This window comes from Myotis myotis, unplaced genomic scaffold (genome assembly GCF_014108235.1).
Source record: "Myotis myotis isolate mMyoMyo1 unplaced genomic scaffold, mMyoMyo1.p scaffold_m19_p_6, whole genome shotgun sequence".
NCBI classification, from domain to species: domain Eukaryota; kingdom Metazoa; phylum Chordata; class Mammalia; order Chiroptera; family Vespertilionidae; genus Myotis; species Myotis myotis.
The window spans coordinates 73,658,575-73,679,800 of NW_023416368.1; the positions used below are offsets into that span (position 1 = coordinate 73,658,575).

Genomic DNA, 21,226 nt, shown 5'->3' on the forward strand with positions numbered 1-21,226 from the left:
AAAGTTATGTAGGGGAAGGTGGCGGCGGCGGCGGTTGTCCCGGCCGGGCCGGTTGGTGTGGGCGGTCAGTCCGCGCTCCGCAGCGCTCGCGCCGCGCCCAGCCCAGTGGACTCGAGAGGCGGCGGAGGCCGGCCCGGTGCGGGGGCGCGCGCGGACCGAGGGCGGCCCGTGGGAGCGCGGGCCCCCGGCGCAGCGCCGCCCGGCGCCCGGCCCTGCCAGCCTGCTCCCCGGGCGCCGCGACCGTGGCGGCCAGCGCCAAGCGGAAGCAGGAGGAGAAGCACCTGAAGATGCTGCGGGACGTGACCGGCCTCCCGCACAACGGAAAGTGCTTCGACTGCGACCAGCGCGGCCCCACCTACGTGAACCTGACGGTGGGCTCCTTCGTCTGTACCTCCTGCTCCGGCTGCCTGCGAGGGTTAAATCCACCACACAGGGTGAAATCTATCTCCATGACAACATTCACACAACAGGAAATTGAATTCCTACTAAAACATGGAAATGAAGTCTGTAAACAGATTTGGCTAGGATTATTTGATGATAGATCTTCAGCAATTCCAGACTTCAGGGATCCACAAAAAGTGAAAGAGTTCCTACAAGAAAAATATGAAAAGAAAAGATGGTATGTACCACCAGAACAAGCCAAAGTAGTGGCATCTGTTCATGCATCTATTTCAGGCTCCTCTGCCAGTAGCACAAGCAGCACACCTGAGGTCAAACCACTGAAATCTCTTTTAGGAGATTCAGCAGCAGCCCTGCACCTAAACAAGGGCACACCTAGTCAGTCCCCTGTTGTAGGTCGCTCTCAAGGACAGCAGCAGGAAAAGAAGTTTGACCTTTTAAGTGATCTTGGCTCAGACATATTTGCTGCTCCAGCTTCTCAGTCATCAGCTACAGCCAATTTTGCTAACTTTGCACATTTCAACAGTCATGCAGCCCAGAATTCTGCAAATGCAGATTTTACAAACTTTGATGCATTTGGACAGTCTAGTGGTTCGAGTAATTTTGGAGGTTTCCCCACAGCAAGTCACTCTCCTTTTCAGCCCCAAACTACAGGTGGAAGTGCTGGATCAGTAAATGCTAATTTTGCTCATTTTGGTAACTTCCCCAAATCCTCCAGTGCTGATTTTGGAACCTTCAGTACTTCCCAGAGTCATCAAACAGCAACAACTGTTAGTAAAGTTGCAACAAATAAAGCTGGTCTTCAGGCTGCAGACAAATATGCAGCACTTGCTAATTTAGACAATATCTTCAGTGCTGGACAAGGTGGTGATCAGGGGAGTGGCTTTGGGACCGCAGGTAAAGCTCCTGTTAGTTCTGTGGTTTCACTTCCCAGTCAATCAAGTGCATCTTCAGACAAGTATGCAGCTCTGGCAGAACTAGACAGCGTTTTCAGCTCTGCAGCCACCTCCAATAATGCGTACACTTCCACAAGTAATGCCAGCAGCAATGTTTTTGGAACAATACCAGTGGGTGCTTCTGCACAGACACAGCCTGCTATCTTCAAGTGTGCCTGCTCCATTTGGAGCTACACCTTCCACAAATCCATTTGTGGCTGCTGCTGGTCCTTCTGTGGCATCTTCTACAAATCCATTTCAGACCAACGCCAGAGGAACAACAGCGGCGACCTTTGGCACCGCATCCATGAGCATGCCTGCGGGCTTCGGGACGCCTGCACCCTATAGTCTTCCCACCAGCTTCAGTGGCAGCTTCCAGCAGCCTGCCTTCCCAGCCCAAGCAGCTTTCCCTCAACAGACAGCTTTTTCTCAACAGCCCAATGGTGCAGGTTTTGCAGCATTTGGACAAACAAAGCCAATGGTAACCCCTTTTGGTCAAGTTGCAGCTGCTGGAGTATCTAGTAATCCTTTTATGACTGGTGCACCGACAGGACAATTTCCAACAGGAAGCTCATCAACCAATCCTTTCTTATAGCCTTATATAGACACTTTACTGGAAAGAACTTTTACATGGTCACATTACATCTCTCCGCCTCTTGCACTGTTGTCTTGTTTCACTGATCTTAGCTTTAAACTCAAGAGAAGTCTTTAAAAAGCCTGCATTGTGTATTAAACACCAGGTAATATGTGCAAAACAGAGGGCTCCAGTAACAACTTTTAACCTGTGAATTGGCAGAAAAAGGTAGCGGTATCATGTATATTAAAAATTGGCTAATATTAAGTTATTGCAGATACCACATTCATTGTGCTGCAGTACTGTACATATTTTTCTTAGAAATTAGCTATTTGTGCATATCAGTATTTGTAACTTTTAACACATTGTTATGTGGAAAATGTTACTGGGAAAATAGATCAGCCACTTTCAAGGTGCTGTCATGTATCTCGGAATGAATGACCTGAAATCATTTTAACCATTGCTACTGGAAAGTTACAAAGTCGGAAGTGGAAGGTTTTATTCAGTCTTGGATTTTTCCCTCCTAAAGAGCTCTTCTATTTATACATGCCTAAATTCTTTAAAGATGTAGGAGGATACCTGTCTGCATAATAAAGCTGATCATGTTTTGCTACAGTTTGCAGGTGAAAAAAATAAATATTAGAAAATGTGCTATTGTTTTTGTGTTCTTGTTGCAATGCCTTTACCAAAGTGGCCTTAAATGTGAGTAGTGAATTGAGAACATCTTGAATTCTTAAATTAGGATTTCAGAAGACTTCTAGTGATTAACTTTTATGTCTAAAAGAGAAAATTTTATATAAAGGCCATGTAGAAAATGTATTAAAACTACTATGACTGCTATATTCATGAATATGTCAGTGGTAAAGCATTTACAGGTAGCTTGTCAGATTCACCATAATCCTTCTAATTTCTTTGCAACTTCTTAATTTTGTGAAATTTGTAAATATGAAGAATTTGCATGTATGTGTATTTACAAATTTTTTCAAGTATCTTGAATTCTCAGACTTCAAAAGGCCTATTTTAAATTTTGATTTTAAAAATACTGTATTTGAATGTATTGGAAGCAGACATGCATTAACTGTGACATGATTGCACCTCAGATTTGTTTTCTGTTTAGACAAACTGATATTATTAATAGGACATTTGTTTATGTTCACCTCTGGCGGGGTAAAGAAACTGGAACCCAGTGTTACCTTGAAGTTATAGAATACTTTGTTTAAAAGGGCAATGATACTAATATTTAGTTTTATCTTTTTGTTAATATTCAAATGAACTTGTTTAAATATTTATGTGCAGCAATGCCTCATTCATCCAGAGATAATCTGGCAGTCTCATCAAACCAACACAACTGGGAAACTTGGAATCATCTTTTTTTTTCTTTTTTTAAATGCCTTTGAGCAACCTACTTAAGTCATGAAGTCTTTACTGATTATTTGGTTTCCCAGCCCATAGCAAATTAGCAGTTCAGAGATTGTGGCTCGAAAGGAAGGAGATAGAAAAAACTATGAAGAGTATACTCTTGAAGACTATTTAGTGTAGGGGCAGCCAGCCCAGCCTAGGTCACTAAATCACATCATCTTCTAATAATTGTCTATTTTGCTGACTCAGTGTCATCAAGATAAGCTGAAATTACATATACAAATGGGTAGCATGTGTTTATAATGTTTTATCTTATAATGATTAGACATTTTTTAAAAAGCTTTGGTATTAAAAGAGGTGAACGTCTGTTTCCTCAAACATTTTATTCATGTTGAATACCTTTTTCAGTGGTGGCTACATGAGTTATCCTACTATCCTCAAGCTGTGTAGTGTTTTAGACTTGTTCAAACATTGCTGTTTGTTGAATATCTAGCTGAATGTGTGGTTTTCCTGACCCATTTGATAAGAAGACTGGGAGATCTCTGCCCCTTTTCTGAGCAGTATGCCTCTTCTTTTAGAATTAAATGAATGCTGCAACAGTTGTGGTGTGTGTTGGTGTATACTTGAAATGTCTCTACATTTGTGGGGTCTCCACCCTATTTTTCATGGAGGGAACACTAAAGAAATGTCTTTGAATGTCTGTATTTTAGATTGTATTGGGTCCTAATCAATCCACATGTATGAAGTTATAATATATAATTGTAGGCATTACCCAAATAACCTTCCAGCTTTCCATCTAAGAAATAAGTAAATTAAACAGTTATTATTAAAATAAAATAAAAAGTTATGTAAATGTGGTGTCTCTCACACACTCAGAATATGTTATTTTATTGTACTCCCCTTTTCACTTAAAGGAAACTCTTTACGGCTTCTCTTTGGCATATCCAAATTGCCAGCATTACTACTCTTGTGCTTTGGGGACATTATGAAGTAAAATGAGGGTGACTTGAACACAAGCACTGTGATATCATAGCAATTGACATAATAACTAAGATGGCTACTACATTAATGTGAGAGGAGCATATGCAGTGGGGATATGAGGACAAAGGGATGATTCATATAGGGGGCAGAATGGAACAAAATGGCTTGCGATTACATCACGATTCTCAGAAAGACATCCCATTTAAAACTTACGAATTATTCATTTCTGGAATTTCTATTTTATATTTTCAAACCACATTGCCCATGGTAACTGAAACTGTGGTAAGTGAAATCACCAGTAAGGGGAGACAGAGACTACTGTATTGCCGTTTCGGACAGGATAATTCTTTGTTGTGGGCTGTCCTTTGCATTATATGATGCAAATGAAGTTGAAACAACAATGGTCTTACCTGTAACAATGGTATCATCCAGAAAGAGCAACGCCGGTCACTTTTGTATTTGATAGGGACCCAAGCAGGGAGTCTTTGTTTTCTGACTTAACATCTGTGTAGGACTTGAGGAAGATGTCAGTACATTGTAATCACCAGGAGCTCCTTAGCCCCATTGTGTTTATAATGACCAGAAACTCCTCCCACTTTCTCAAAGGATCTTCTATTCGAATTTTAGTTTATCACTATGCTGTGAGTTATGTCTTTTAATATTTTCTTCATGTTTTTACTGAGAAGGTGGTAGAGCCTCCCTCAAGAGAGTGTATTTGTTTCTAATTTAGTGATATATGTGAAGCCTACTAGCAAGGTGTGGTCCCACACCTCAACTAGAACCTGAAGGGTGAATAGAAGTTAAAGGTAACTAAGAGTCAGAGGATGAGGAAAAAATACCAGGATGAGGAAAAATTATGTTCAAAGCCAAAGAATATTTTAAGTAAAAAATTATATCTCCTAATTATTGTCTCTTGTTGGCTTTATATATCTTTGTGTGCCTCTTAAGATCACTTTTATGAGGAAAACATAAATAAAATGAAATTATACTGTATACCAGTTAATTTTATCCATTAAATGAAAGAGATAATAATTACTTTTTATTTTATTTGCATCAGGGAACATATATTTTTATATAAAATATTAAATAATTTTTGTCAGATAATTTTGTATATAAAATATAAGGTACTTGAAAAATAAGTTATTAAAAATAGAACCAAATAATACTATTGCTGATATATGATATTTTAGTTTTTATGGGTTAAATACCTTTTTATATACTCATTTGAGAATCTGAGCACTATAATGCATTTTTAGGGGTAAAGAATTAGAGCTTTCTTTCTTAATCTCTAACAGAGCATGAAGGAAGCATATTTTCTTGTGACAGACTCGTTAGCATTAAGAAAATATAAATGTCTTTGCTGCTGTTATGATGGGTTTAAGGTGAGGGAAAAACTTTGTCTAAATGGCTCTTAACCTAAAATGTTACATTTATATGTCCATTATGCATTTCTGAGAGACCCCTACATAGGTTGTATAAAAAAAGTATATTATCTGTTTTAAGATAAACAAAAAGCAAATGTAAGAATACAGTGGGAACTCGGCTGGCATGGATCAGTGGTTAAGTGTCAACCTACAAACCAGGAGGTCACAGTTTGATTCCAGGTCAGTGCACATGCCCTGATTGCAGGCTTGATCCCCAGTGTGGGGTGTGCAGGAGGCAGCCAATCAATGATTCTCGCTCATCATTGATGTTTCTATCTCTTTCTCCCTTTCCCTCCCTCTATGAAATAAATAAAAATATGTATTTTTAATAAAAGAATACAATGGGAGATCTTGATCATGATCACCTCTGAAAATGATTTTCTATTTGTAGATAAACAAGCTAAACATTGTGCCTAAACCATCCTGTTGAAGTCAACACTCCACATGATGGTCTTTATCCATAAGTATGGCCATGTACTAGAGGGTCATGTGAACTGTGTTTACTACCCATGTATCCTTGCTGAAAGTCCTACAGTGTAGTGATACATCCTTATTTTATAAGATATGGAGGATGTGATATAGGGAGGACAATGACTAGCCCTGATGTCAATGAGTCTGGGATCCTCTTAGCAGGATCCAGTGTCTACACCTCTAGGCTCTACAGTGCCTTGCCTTCATTAATGTGATATGGGGCTTCCTACGGGCCTTCTCATGTTTTCAATCCTTTATTAGTGAAAGTAAATATATTTTCCCAGGAAGTTTATTATTTTCAACTCACAGTGTAGTCTATTTTAGAAGATAATGAACTTGCACTGACATTTTCTAAGTTTTCACTGGTCACTTTAGGCTTGAGAGGCCTTAAATAATTCATAGATATATATTTTCTGCATGTTGAGAGAGTTTTTAAATAAATATTTTCAGGTTCAAAGAGAACCTAACCTTTTTCAACTGCAGAGTTTCAGGCTTAGAACATAAAATCTGAATCAAGTTTCAATTTATGTATTTTTCATTCTTAATTAAGAGTTAAGAAATAACTAGTGCTTTACTGGGAGAATTTGTTAGTTCTCTTTTTAATTTTCTTCAGTGATTATGAAATACTTTGCCAGCATGCTCTAGATGTCTTACATCTCATAATCTCCTGACAATTGAATCACAGATGGACTGTTCTTTGCTAGATGTCTTATTTAACAAAAATATTCTCTTTCTCTGTTCATGCTTTCTATGACATGGTTTTCCAGGATGGGTAGTACTCTTCTTGTGATTATCTCTATAGTTTCATAAGAACATTTTTAGAGAAAGAAAACTTTAAATGAAATGTATTTGAGAGGCGTATTTGCTAACATTGGTTTTCTTTGAGTTCCACACCTGACTTTTTCATGTTTTCTATATGTGCAGACAGCAGTGCAGTGCCAATGCTAGTCATCTACAACTTTTTACATTGATCCCTACCATACTCCCCAAATGAACATTAAAATATGGTGGCCAATAAAAGAAAATACCTTATTGCCCTAGCCTGTTTGGCTCAGAGGATAGAGCGTCATGGGCTCGCAGACTGAAGGGTCCCTGGGTTCAATTCTGGACAAGGGCAGGCACCTTGGTTGCAGTCTCACTCCCCCACCTGGTCAGGCACATGTGCCTCTCTCACATCGATGTTTCTTCCTCTCTGTCTCTCCCCTCCTTTATACTGTCTCTAAAAATCAATGGAAAGATATCCTCGGGTGAGGATTAACAACAACAATAAAAAGATACCTCATTTACTCCTCCCTGTTTCTTCTTTAAGATCAACTCATTGTGTGACTGCTAGCTACAAGTCATAATGCTAAACAAACAAAACAGTTCATGTTTGCTAATTAGTTAATTATGTGTATTTAAAAGTAAGTTTAGTACAAGGCAAAGTGATATCCTATATAATAAAAGCCCAGTGACCATAATGATAGAACGGCCAGAACAATCGCTCGACCAATCACTATGCGGTACACTGACCACCTCTCAATCCCTTTCCCTGGTCTGCAGGCTCCAATCGCTGATGGCGAACAGGGAATGGGGTGGGTGGTGGGGGATGCAGGCAGTGCCAGGCCAAGGCCCCTGCCCCGCTGGTTGCCCACACACAGAGAGCGACTGGCAGCGGGGTTGGGGCCGGTGAGTGGGCAGGAACAGCCGACCTCTTGGTCCCTCCTTCAGCCATAAGGCTCCCATCACTGGATGGGGAATGGGGAACTGGGGTGGGTGGCAGTGGAGGGCGGGGCCGACTGCCGGCAGCCGGGGAAGATGGCCCTGATTGCAGGCGAGGCCTAGGGACCATACCTGTGCGTGATTTCATGCGCCAGGCCTCTAGTCTATATATATAAAAGCCTAAGCCAGACTACCAGACAACCGATGGTAGCTATGATGCACACTGACCACCAGGGTGCAGACGCTTAACGCAGGAGCTGCCCCCTGGTGGTCACTGCGCTCCCACAGCCAACCTCCCACAGCTCCTACACTGGCCAGCCAGCCCCATCACCCTGATTGGGACTGGGCCAGATGGCCCTGATCGGCCCCAATTGCTGGCCAAGCCGAGGGACTCCACCCATGCATGAATTCAGGCATCGAGCCTCTGGTATGTATGTAAAGTTCAAAGAGTGTGAGGATTTGGTAGGAAAATGATAAAAGATTCAAGGAAGTTATAGCATATCAGATGAAGATTGAAAAACAGATATGGTTTGTATCAATCCATTTCATTGAAAGAAAATATTTACCACATCCAAGCATTTCTCCAGGACTTTAAGGAATATGCTAAACAAGTCACAGCACAGGCTTTATTTAAAGCAATTGTCAACTTACTGGAAGAAAAAGGATATAAACAGAAAAATTCAGTGTGTCACTTTATGGTTTGGCGATATGTGGTGAGCTAGCATAATGTTGAAATACCAAACCTTGATTAGAACCTGAAAGATGAATAGAAGTTAAAGCTAAGAGCGGGGCAAAGGATGAGAGATTATATGTACAAAAAACTGTATGTGAAAGAGAACATTATATATTCAGCTAGCTAAAAGAACATGCATATCATTTCAGGACATAAAGTGTTAGACTTGAGTGGGAGGAGATGAGGCTGGTGAGGCAGAGTATATATAATGGTGTAAAAAATGCCAAGGAGTTTGCATTTTCTCCTAAGTTGAGTCTGACAACTAGAGGGTGACATGATTAAAATTGTACTTTAGCAAAATCACTGACTGAGGAGTCTGAAATAAATGAGAAAAAGACAAACTCTGTTTTGATAATTCAACTCATAAAGAAAGTGATCTGCAATCAGAATGACATTACATTCCTTAACAGAAATACTAGAAGACAATAGGGGAATTCCATAAACATTCTAAGGGAAAATTCTTTTCAACCTACTATTATATACAAGGTGAAGTTTCAATTATGTGTTAGATGGAAACATGTTTTTTCAAGAGTGGAGCATCTCAAAACTTACCCTTTTTATATCAGGAAGCTACTATAGGATATTATCCCCCCCCCCCCCAAAAAAAAACAACAACACAAAAACGAGGGATTAAACAAAAAGGAAGAAAGGGAGGGTGGGAGGTATGCATGGTGTGAGGTAAAAGGAAAATGCGTTAAGGCAGAAAAGAAAAAAGACTTAGAATCTAGGAAAGAGAAGATGTAATGAAAGAGAGAAATAGATTCCTACTCTTGGGAATAAATAGAATTCCAAATAGAAGGGCAGCTTATGCAATTGGATTAAGAAGGTAAGTGTTCCTCAAGAGATCGCTCTAAGGAGGAAAAAAGGAATGACTCAATTACCTCCTGTGCCTGACCACATTAGGAGAGTCCTGTAGCAATGTTTCTCTGTTAATTACTGATGAAAATTTAAATTAAAACAGCAACTGCGTTAAAAGATGAGGCAACTGGTAACTTCAGAAGAAAGATAATGTATGATAATGAAAATCTAATCATATCATACAATACAGGTTAGCATAACAACATTTACTCGAAAAGTTATGTAACTATTTAATGATGAATTTTAAAAGAGAAGAATCATATGTTTGGGGGAAAAAGATGATTTTTATGAAAGAGTTAAATTTTCTTCTTTTGTATTTGGAAGATATTATATACTATATAATACTAGAAAACGAAGTAGTATTCATTATGTAGCAGTAAGAATTACATAGCAGGAAAGATACCTAGGGAATGCAAAATGGTTGTGATTATGAATAGTGGACATTGCAAGGTGGAAAGGGTGGGGTAAGGTATTAATTTTGTTTTAATTTTAGGTCATATAGAACTGTTTGACTTTTTGAACTCTGTTACAATGATAAAAATAAAAAGTAAACACATTTAAAAATAAAGGACTTACAGGCATAAGTGATAACTAGCAATCTAAAGAGTTTAGCAAAGGACCAGAAATGGAATGAAATAGCTTGAAATAATACAAGTTATTTAATTTTTTTTTTTTTTTTTTTTTTAGGATTTGAATAGCTGAGCATATTTGGAGGCAGAGGAAAAGAAAATACTGGTGTTGGAAATACTGAGATAGAAAAAAGAATTTAGCTAATTTATTGAGTAAGTCCTCTGGAAAGCAGGTTTATTTATTTATTTATTTATTTATTTATTTATTAAATATTTTATTGATTTCAGAGAGGATGGAAGAGGGAGAGAGAGAGAGAAACGTCAATGATGAGAGAGAATCATTGATTAGCTGCCTCCTGCACACCCCCCACTGAGGATTGAGCCTGCAACCTGGGCATGTGCCCTTGACCAGAATCGAACGTGGGACCCTTCAGTCCTCAGGCCGACACTCTATCCACTGAGCCAAACCAGCTAGGGCTGGAAAGCAGGTGTAGACTAGGATATGTATATAGTATGCATCCTTTTTAAAAATAAATGTTTTTATTGATTTGAGAGAGAGAGAGGAAGGGAGAAGGATAGAGAAATAGAAACACTGATGAGAGAGAAACACTGATCACTGTCTCCTACATCAAACCAGTGACCTCTTGATTCAATGCTCAACCACTGGGCAACACTGGCTGGGCTGCAACCTTTTAATTATAGTTCTCTTTGTCTCCAAAAACTATTGTTTAATGACAGTAAAGAAAAATCTGCCACCCTTCTCAGTTTCCCCTCATTCCACTTACGTTTGTAAATTCATAAGCTTAAGCATGCCTTTGGGTTTAAATGAAGTGCTAGGTCTCTATCTAGCAAGAGAAAGTTACTGGTTGAGGTGAAAATAGTTACAAGAGCCAGAAGCATCTTTTGATGTGTGTAAAGAGATTTAGAAAGACAAATCTGAATGCAGTGTGTATAAGGTGAATATGAAAGAGAAAAGTAGTTCAAAGAGATTTGTTCTGACTCCTGGGGAGAAGGCTCTCACTGAAATGATTGAGGAGAGACTTGGCAAACTAAGGGGAACAGGTAATGCCTGTATATTATAGGAAAAAAGATAAGAGATTGCAGAAGAAAAGAGAAATTTTCCAAAGGAGAGTTTATGCTGTTTTTTCCCCTTCTTGGATCTTTAAGGTTCCTGAAAAGTCTTCATATATTAGTTATAACAAAGGGGCTTCTCATGAGGACAAGCTTTTCAGTTTTCCTGTAGAAGTCCTTCATTTTGTGAAACTCAGAAAGGCCAAATGTTGGCATTTTCTCTTCCTCAGCAACCTTCCTTGAGGAAACTATCTTTTGTTCTCTTTTCTCTCCTGAAGTACTAAGAGTCTACCTTTGCTTGTCTGGTGATTTCCTTCTTTGAAAATAAAACTATCCCCAACATCACTCTCAGAAAATGAAGAAAATGGCTATATTTTCTAAGTTAAGATAAATCTCACTTATTTTCTTCAGCAACTTCATTGCAAATTAATCTATTGGTTATCTTTCCAAATCCCACATGTTGCATGCAATGCACAAAAATGTCATTACTGCCTGTTATTTATATTAGGTTAGGATTTGGTCAGGGCACATACCTAGGTTGTGGGTTCCATTCCCAGTTAGGCATGCACAGGAGGCAACCAATCAATGTTTCTCTCTCACATTGATGTTTCTCTCTCTCCTTTCCTCTCTCTATAAAATCAATTTTTTAAAAAAATCCTTGGGTGAGGATTAAACACACACACTTCCTATGCTATTATGTCTCCCTCACGTTGGCAACTATTTCTCTAAACCAGCTTGGGAAAATCAAGTAGTAATGCCTTCTAAGAGATCTCCAGAACTGCAGAGTTCATAATTTTGTTCATAATTATTTACAATGATTACCGAGGTGACTATACATCCCAGAAAGTCCCAGTCCAACTTTACACTGTTGTCCTAGCAAAATCATTAATCACACTCCAGTGTGTCCTCATTTGGGACAATTCACTATATAGTCACCAGGTTGATCATTCACCTGTCCATCATTTTCTGAGCACCTACTCTGGACCTGGCTCTGTGATAATGACTGGAAATACAAAGATGAGTAAGATAGTTCCCAGCCCCCAAGGCCTCAGGGATGGAAGACCAGGGCAAGGAGGGAAGAGGAACCACTTAATGACAACAAAAGTGATGAAAGTCACACAGAGGTCTACACCAGGGGTGGGCAAACTTTCTGACTCGAGGGCCACAATGGGTTCTTAAACTGGACCGGAGGGCCGGAACAAAAGCATGGATGGAGTGTTTGTGTGAACTAATATAAATTCAAAGTAAACATCATTACATAAAAGAGTACGGTCTTTTTTTTTTTTAGTTTTATTCATTTCAAACGGGCCGGATCCGGCCCACGGGCAGTAGTTTGCCCACGGCTGGGCTAGAGGAAAGGGAGGGAAAGTTAGTGTTTAAGGAGTGAAGGGTTTTAGTTTGGGAAGATGAAAAAGTTCTAGAGTTGGGTGATAGTGATGGTTGCACAATGATGCAAATGTATTTATTACCATTGAACTTTACACAAAAACGGTTGAGAAGGTCATATTTTATGTTACCACAATAAAAATAAGTAAATAGATAGGTAGCTAGCTAGCTAGATTTTTTTAAAAAAACCAAGGCCCTATGCACTCTAACTCCCTTTTGTTTCCCTGGCTTCATCTCCTACCATTCCCCATCTTACTCATTCCCCTTCATTTTACACATTCCCCTTCAGTCATGCAGACCTTCTTACTGTTCTTCACACAAACTAGGCATTCAGGGCTTTTGCATTTGTTAATCTCTCAGTTGAATTGAAATGCTCTTCCCCAAGTATCTGAATGGCTCAATAGCTCACTCTCTGGTGGGGGGTGAAAGACCTTCTCATGCCATGGTATCTAAAATTGCAAACCACACCATACACATTCTCTGATTTATTTTTTCCTATAGCTTATATCACCTGACACAACATATTATTGTTTATGAATCTTTATTATTGTTTGTCTCCTACCACTGCCAGGTGAGTTGAGATTTTTATCTGCTTTATTTACTGCTGCTTCTCTCCAGTTTCTAGAACAGGGCCTAGCCACACCATAGATACCCAACAAAATTTTTGAGTTAGTATTAATTATGGCAGTGATGATATATTTTTCAACTAGAAATATTATCAATTCATGACAAAATTATGGGCTTCCTATACAAATCTGCAAACAGTAAAAAAAAAAGAGAGAGAGAGATCATGAACGCTATCTATCCTATCTAATAAAAGAGAAACATGGTAATTAGTGTACAACTGCTACCCTTCCCATTGGCTAATCAGGGTGATATGCAAATTAACTGCCAGCCAAGATGGTGGCCGGCAGCCAGGCAGCTTGAAACTAACATGAGGCTTGCTTGCTTCAGGGACGGAGGAATCCAACGTTCCCCGCCTGCCTTGCCGGCCTCTGAGCTTGCAGTTTGAAACATTGTAACAAATATAGAAGCTAAACAAAAACCCCAGAAACCTGCTTTCAGCGAGCCAGGATCTCAGAGCTGGAGTTGATAGAGTGTTTCGATTATAGAACCAAAACAAACCAGATACCTGCTTTCAGCAGCAGAGGCCTCAGAGCTGGAGCCAGAGCTAAAGCTGGCCCAGAATAAAAAAGAAAAAGAAAAAAAGGAGCGGTTGGGAGCTTCAGTCACCCGCCAGCCTGAAAACAGCCTTCAGCCCCTCACCCAGACTGGCCAGGCACCCCAGTGGGGACTCCCACCCTGATCCAGAACACCCTTCAGGGCAAACCAGCCGGCCCCCACCCGTGCACCAGGCCTCTATCCTATATAGTAAAAGGGTAATATGCCTCCCAGCACCAGGATCAGAGGAGCCGAGAGGCCTCCCGGCACCGGGATCAGCGTGACAGGGGGCAGTGCCCAAACCTGATCGCCCTGCGGCTCTGTGTGTGACAGGGGGCAGGGCCACAACCTCCCTATCAGCCCTGCTCTGTTCGTGACAGGGGAAGGTGCCTGATAGGGGAGAGCTCCCCAACCCCCTGATCGCCCTGTGGCTCTATGTGTGACTGGGTGCGGTGCCCCGACACCCTGATCAGCCCTGCTCTGTGTGTGACAGGGTGCAGCGCCCCAACCCACCCCCCCACACACACACGGGCCCTGCTCTGTGTGTGATGGGGTAGAGCCATAACCTCCCCATCGGCCCTGCCCTGAGTGTGAGAGTGGCGGTGCCCCAACCCCCTGATCGGCCCTGCTCTGTGGGTGATAGAGGGCGGCGCCCCAACCCCCCCCCCCCACGGGCCCTGCTCTGTGTGTGATGGGGTAGAGCCATAAACTCCCCATCGGCCCTGCCCTGAGTGTGACAGTGGCGGTGCCCCAACCCCCTGATCGGCCCTGCTCTGTGGGTGATAGAGGGCAGTGCCCCAACCCCCTGATCCACCCTTCTCTGTGTGTGACAGGGGGCGGTGCCCCAACTCCCCTATCGGCCCTACTCTGTGAGTGACAGGGGGGAGCTCCTCAACCCCCTGATCGGCCCTGCTCTGTACGAAACAGGGGGCAGCGCCCCAACCCCCTGATCGACCCTGCTCTGTGCATGACAGGGTACAGAGCCCCAACCCCCCTGATGGGCCCTGCTCTGTGAGTGACAGGGGTTGGCGCTGCAACCTTCCCATAGATCCTGCCTTGAGTGTGACAGGGGGCGGTGCCCCAACCCCCCAATCGGCCCTACCCTAGCGTGACTGAGGGCGGCATCGCAACCTCCAGATCCGCCCTGCTCTGTGCATAACAGGGGGCAGTGCCCCAACTCCCCAATCCGCCCTGCTCTGTGCATGACAGGGGAAGGCGCCCCAACTCCCTAATTGGCCCTGCTCTGAGCCCGACCAGGGGCTGCACCTAGGGATTGGGCCTGCCCTCTGCCACCCGGGAGCCGGCCTAAGCCAGCAGGGCGTTATCTCCTGAGGGGTCCCAGACTGCGAGAGGGCACAGGCCGGGCTGAGGGACCCCCCTTTCCCCCTAAGTGCACAAATTTTTGTGCACCGGACCTCTAGTATATATATAAAAGCCTAAGCGACTGTTCGACCATTCAGCCAGTAGCGATGACATGCACTGACCACCAGGGGGCAGATGCTGAATGCACAAGCATGGAAACATGAATCTCAGAGGAAAGGGGGGAAGGGGGAAGGCGGGAAGAGATTAACCAGAGATCTTATATGCATACTAGAGGCCTGGTGCACTGATGGGGTCCCTTGGCCTGGCCTGAAATCATCCCAGGGCACGGATTCGTGCAGCGGTGGGGTCCCTCAGCCTGGCCTGTGGGGATTGGGCCGTAACCTGCAGTCCGACATCCCCTGAGGGGGTCCCGGATTGTGAGAGGGTGCAGGTCAGGCCGAGGGATCCCACCAGTGCACCAATTCGTGCACCAGGCCTCTAGTATAAAAATAAAGAGAAATGTTTACAATCGAAGTGGAGCTGGCTATGTACATTACTATTGCAAGAACCTAAAATATTTATTCATGTGGACAAGAATGGAAAGAAATGTACAAAATGAGAATAGTTAGGATAACCAGAGTACATTTTGTCTTAGAAATAAATTATTGTTGTTGTTTTTTAAGCTTTAATTTTTTTCAATTACAGTTGACATACAATATTATATTAGTTTTAGTGTACACCCCAGTGATTAAACATTATGTATAACTTACTAAGTGATCACTTCGATAAGTCTTGTACCCATCTGACACCATACATAGTTATTAGAATATTATTGACTATATTCCCTATGCTATACTTTACATCCCCATGACTATTCTGTTACTACCAATTTGTACTTCTAAATATCTTCACCATTTTCACCCAACCCCTCAACCAGCCTTCCATCTGGTAGCCTTCAAACTGTTTTCTGTATCTATGAGACTTTCTGTTTTGCACACTGGGGCCAGATGCTCCTTGTTGGGGAGATTTTAGGAAAGTAGGAAGCATGACCCAATATAGGCCATTTGTATTAAAATGCCACTGGAAACATCTTGGGTGGATCTGTAAGTCAATGGGTGGGCTATAAAGGAATCACCGGGGCCGAAACCGGTTTGGCTCAGTGGATAGAGCATCGGCCTGTGGACTGAAAGGTCCCAGGTTCGATTCCGGTCAAGGGCATGTACCTGGGTTGCGGGCATATCCCCAGTAGGAGATGTGCAGGAGGCAGCTGATCGATGTTTCTCTCTCATCGATGTTTCTAACTCTCTATCTCTCTCCCTTCCTCTCTGTAAAAAATCAATAAAATATATTTAAAAAAAAAAAAAAGGAATCACCGGGGGGGGGGGGGGGGTGTGAACAGTGTGAGACAGGTTGAGTGAGACTCAGATATGGCACCTGCCAGTCAGCTCTGTGTAAGAAGGGCTCAAAAAGGGAACAATGGCCTCTGCCTGAAACTGAAATCCAGATTTGGCTACCTTCCACCACAGAAACCCAACTCATGAGAATTCAGTGTAGGCAGAGGATTTTATAAGAAGAGAAAGGGAAAGCAGAACAAAGAGATCAAGGGAGAGGGGGTTGAAAATTTTTCTATGTGAAGACCAGCACAGTCCATTCCAATAAGGATCTCGAAATAGATCAAATGGTCTGCTGTGCATCATCCTGGTTCTATGATTGAAGGTCAGCAAATCTCCTGGAACTGGGATGACTGAAGATCAGAATCTGTATCTTCTGGTTAATTGCTAAAATTTTTATACAAACACTAGAGGCCCGGTGCACGAAATTCTGAACAGGGGGTGGAAGGGTTCCTCAGCCTGGCCTGCACCCTAACACAATCCAGGACCCCTTGGGGGATGTCTGACTGCCGTGGGATCGGGCCTAAACTGCCAGTCAGACATCCCTCTCACAATCTGGGACCACTGGCTCCTAATCCTCACCTGCCTGCCTGCTGATCACCCCTAACCACCTCTGCCGGCCTGCCTGCCTGATCGCCCCTAACCACTGTGCCTGCCTAATCACCCCTAACCACTCACCTGCCTGCCTGATCACCCCTAACTGCCTCTGCCTCAGCCCCCACTGCTGCGGCTTCATCTGGAAGGATGTCTGAAATGATGTCCGGAAGGTCATTTGGCTGTCTGGTCTAATTAACACATTATGCTTTTATTATTATAGATTATTATTATTATAGATGCTATTTATCTACAAGCTTCATATTAGTTAGAGTCAGCATTTGTAGAAACAATTTCAAAAGAATTGTAGGGTGGGCTATAATTCCCATTGTCTGGGAGAAAGCTGCCCACTTCATTTCCTCCCTATATGTCCCTGGTGCTTTTTGAGCTGCTACCCCAGCGCTAGAATTCAGAAGGAGTGAGTCTGAGTAAGTTTGAGTATGGGCACTTTAAGAGGAACTGCCTGGGACTCCAACAGCCCTTCATCTCACTCAGCTGCAATCCCTGCTGGTTTTTACAGCAATTTTCTTCATCACTCCTGTGAATGGTGCCTCCTAGAGTAGTGCAGTGAGCAATTTGCACAGCTGTTCAATGCATTCTGAAGGCACAAGAAAGATACAGAACCATGAGAGCAGGGTGGGCAGGCTATGGCCCCACATGGGACCAGCAGAGCACACTAAGGCCAACAAAACCAGAAGATGAATGAAGAAGGCTGGGATTGTGATGTCAGACCACAGGAGAAAATGAATGCCCTTAATTCTTTCTGCTTTCATTTTCAGCAGAGCACGTGGTTCTCAAAAGGGAGAGGGCAAGCACACATCAGGAGGCCTCTGAAACCCAAGGTTAGCGATTTGCACCTTGCCCTTGTTGGCACTGGCTGGAAGCTGGGGCTTGCAGAGGAGTCTGGACTCAGGAGCACAGAGGCCAAACTGGCCTCTCTGGGTCAGGCCCCACCTTGATGTTTTCCATCATAGTAAAGAGGAAGCTATGAGACAGAAACCAGACACAATGTTCTGTGTTCCCTTTATTTCCTGACCACCAGGCTCTCCCTTGGCCACAGGGTGGATCTTGATGGGTGCCTGGGTCTTGCAGCCAAGCTCCAGGGGTCCTAGAGCTAGTAGCTTCAAGCCTCTTTTCCCTTTCCCTTGGTCAGAAAGGGGACTCATGAAGTCATGCTGTCATAATTTCAAGAACACATTTGTAATAATGAAGGGCAAGTGCTTGTTTTTTTAACTATCCAACTGAAACATTAAAAAGCAAGCCCAGCCAGCATGGCCAAATGGTTGAGTGTCAACCCATGAACCAGGAGGTTGAGGTTCAATTCCCAGTTAGGGCACATGCCTGGGTTGCGGGCTCAGTCCCCAGTGTGGGGTGTGCAGGAGGCAGCTGATTGATGATTCTCTCTCATCATTTTTCTAAAAAAATATATTTTATTGATTTTTTACAGAGAGGAAAGGAGAAGGATAGAGAGTTAGAAACATCGATCAGCTGCCTCCTGCACACTCCCCACTGGGGACGTGACCGCAACCAAGGTACATGCCCTTGACCGGAATTGAGCCTGGGACCCTTGAGTCCGCAGGCCGACGCTCCATTCACTGAGCCAAACCGGTCAGGGCCATTTTTTAAAAATATACTTCTAGAAACATCAATGATGAGAAAGAATTATCGATTGGCTGCCTCCTGCATACCCCCCACTGGGGATCAAGAGCAAAACCCAGGCGTGTGTCTTTGGGCGGAATTGAACCTGGGCCCTTCAAGCTGATGCTCTATCCACTGAGCCAAGCTGACTAGGGCTCTCTCTCATCATTGATGTTTCTGCCTCTCTCTCCCTCTCCCTTCCTCTCTGAAATCAATAAAAATATATGTGTTGTGTGTTTTTTGTAAGGCTATTTTGTAGACTCAGATGGGCTTCTGTGAGAGATTCTGTAGGCAGGAGGCTTTCTCCTTTCTTTGCCTGGCATATTTTCTGGGAAAGTGAATACCAGCCCTGACGAGCGGGCCTCAAGACCAGACAGCAGTCACAGCTTAGTCCTACCTACTCCCCAGCGAATAATGAATGTGTTGCACAGTGAGCACCAAAGCCTTTTGGGCTCATGGGGGATTGGCAGAGGGGCTTCCATGTCAAGTTCAGGGACTAATTTAGCAGCAGGGGGCTGGGAAGGCTGGGCTGAGAAAGGAAGCAGGATCAGCACTGGGTGCCCATGTGCAGGGCCAGAAACACTCAGTGGACAGAAGCAGGGCCTCGTCTCTCCCTCCCAGGGTTCCCCAGGGCACGGGGGCTCAAACAACCGCAAGGAGACTGGCAAAGTGACCACTGAGAAGCTAGTCCAGCAGCCTCAGAGAGGGAGAGTGCACTTCCTGTCAGAGGGATCAATAACCTCTTCAGAGAAGAAATGCATTTATTCTTAGCCTGGAACTCTGAGCTGGAAATGGAGAGGGAAGAGCATTTGAAGTCAAGGGCACAGCAAAAACAAATTTCAAAGGTGTGGCTGTGAGAGAGTCTATGTGGAAATTGTTCTCTTACCTGTGTCCCTTCCCCATGTTGATCCCCCTCCCGCAGGTCCCACAGGCTGGCCACACACCCAGCCTCTTCAGGGATGTGCCATGCCCTGTCCTTCCCCTGAAATTTGTTCATGCTGTTTCTTGGCCTGGAAGGATCTTTGGCATTTACTCCCATGGCTCCTCCTCCTGGTGAAATTCTACTGTCTTTCGAAGAGTTGGAAGTCTATTTGGACACCCTTCCCTGCTTCTCCCAGTCAGAATCTGAAGGGCAACTCATCTGGTTTCCCAACCAGAGCACCACCTGGCAGCGGGGGGTAGGGTGGGGGGTAGGGGGTGGGGAGGTCTGGGGCTCTGCTTTCTGCCTCCCTGGCCTGTGTGCTCCCTGGCACTTGGCTCAAAAATGGCCCTCAGTTGGTCTCAGACCTGCTCCCGACTGACTGCTGAATCCCAGCGCATGAGCTGAGTCCATGTCCTGGCTTTACTGCTAACCAACTCTGGGTCCTTGGACCCATTAGCTCACTCCCTGTGCCTCAGTTTCCCCAGCTGTTAAAAGGAGTTACAGGGTTGGTGTAAATACTGGAGGGTATTATTCATTGAAAGTTCACAGTGGCTATTACTGTCATTTATATTTACTTATTATGTATATATCACATATATTTTTAAAATCTGTCTTTGATAATCCCAAAGTCTTTTCACCTTTAACCCAGAGATAAGAATTTATTTCAATGAGCAAAAGAGACTGACCTGTCTTTGGGCTCACAGTGACCTGGGATGATTCTGGAAAGACAAAGGAATTCCTGTCATTCTCTTTACAAGTCAAAGCACAGATCTGGTTTTTAAAAGTCATAACTAGTTAGGATAGGGCCTGTGCTACATCAGACCTCCCATTGCTGGTCAACATTTTTATCAGTAAATGAAAGTTATTATCCACGATAATAAAAGGGATGTGAGACATGTGGCTTCATTATGCCACCCTAACGTGGAGAAGAAAGAGCTGAAATGACCTAATGGAGTGTCTGAACGTTAGAAATTTCAGGGGAAAAAGACGCTTGCTTTTAGAAAAACTACCCATGAGCCCTACTGGCATGGCTCAGTGGTTGAGCATCCAGCTATGAACCAAGAGGTCATGGTTGGATTCCCGGTCAGGGTACATGCCGGGCTTTTGGGCTTGATCCTCCGTGGGTCATGCAGGAGGCAGCTGATCAGTGATTCTCTCTCATTATTGATGTTTCTATCTCTCTCTCCCTCTTCCTTCCTCTCTGAAATCAATACAAATACATTTTCTTAAAAAGAAAACTACCCATGAGCCCTCTGCTTCCGGAGGAGGAGGCACCTGGGTCTCAGTGGGAAGCACTGGCCGCCCCCCCCTCCGCTCCACGGCTGCACATTCTGGAGGCCATGCTTTCTGGCAAGCAGTGGCCAATGGTGAGACAATAGCGAGGATGGGTCAGGTCTGGGAGCCATGTCCCAAGAGTATGAGCCAATGGAACCAGGGCCACTGGGCCCTCGCTGGGTAGAAAGCGATATTTGTAGTGGGGGGGGGGGGGGGGGGGAGCAGGTAGGACAGAGACCCAACTTTATATCAGGAAATTCAGAAACCAGAGAGGCCTCCTGAGGTAGTGAGCATCCCAGCACCGCAATGGTTCAAACACAGGGCAGGGACCACTAGCCAGGGTTCGCAGTACGTGTAGAAAGTGCTGCTGCCTTGCAAACCTTTGACAAGAGTGAGGGATGTTGTGGAATGTTGACTTCCTTCAGAGCAGAGAGCCTGCCAGGGCCCTCCCCGTATCCCCAGTGTTCAGTCCAGTATCTGCC

The 21,226-nt window shown here is 43.6% G+C and overlaps 1 protein-coding gene across 1 annotated transcript; it reads left to right on the plus strand.

Annotated features, from left to right (window-relative positions):
* The first annotated feature begins 248 nt into the window (after nucleotides 1-248).
* LOC118658928 (arf-GAP domain and FG repeat-containing protein 1-like) lies at nucleotides 249-2,556 on the plus strand. The gene is given in 2 exon segments (XM_036314745.1): nucleotides 249-1,496; nucleotides 1,498-2,556. Coding segments are annotated over 2 exon segments (1,641 nt in total). The 5' UTR covers nucleotides 249-287; the 3' UTR covers nucleotides 1,930-2,556.
* Nucleotides 2,557-21,226: the final 18,670 nt, after the last annotated feature.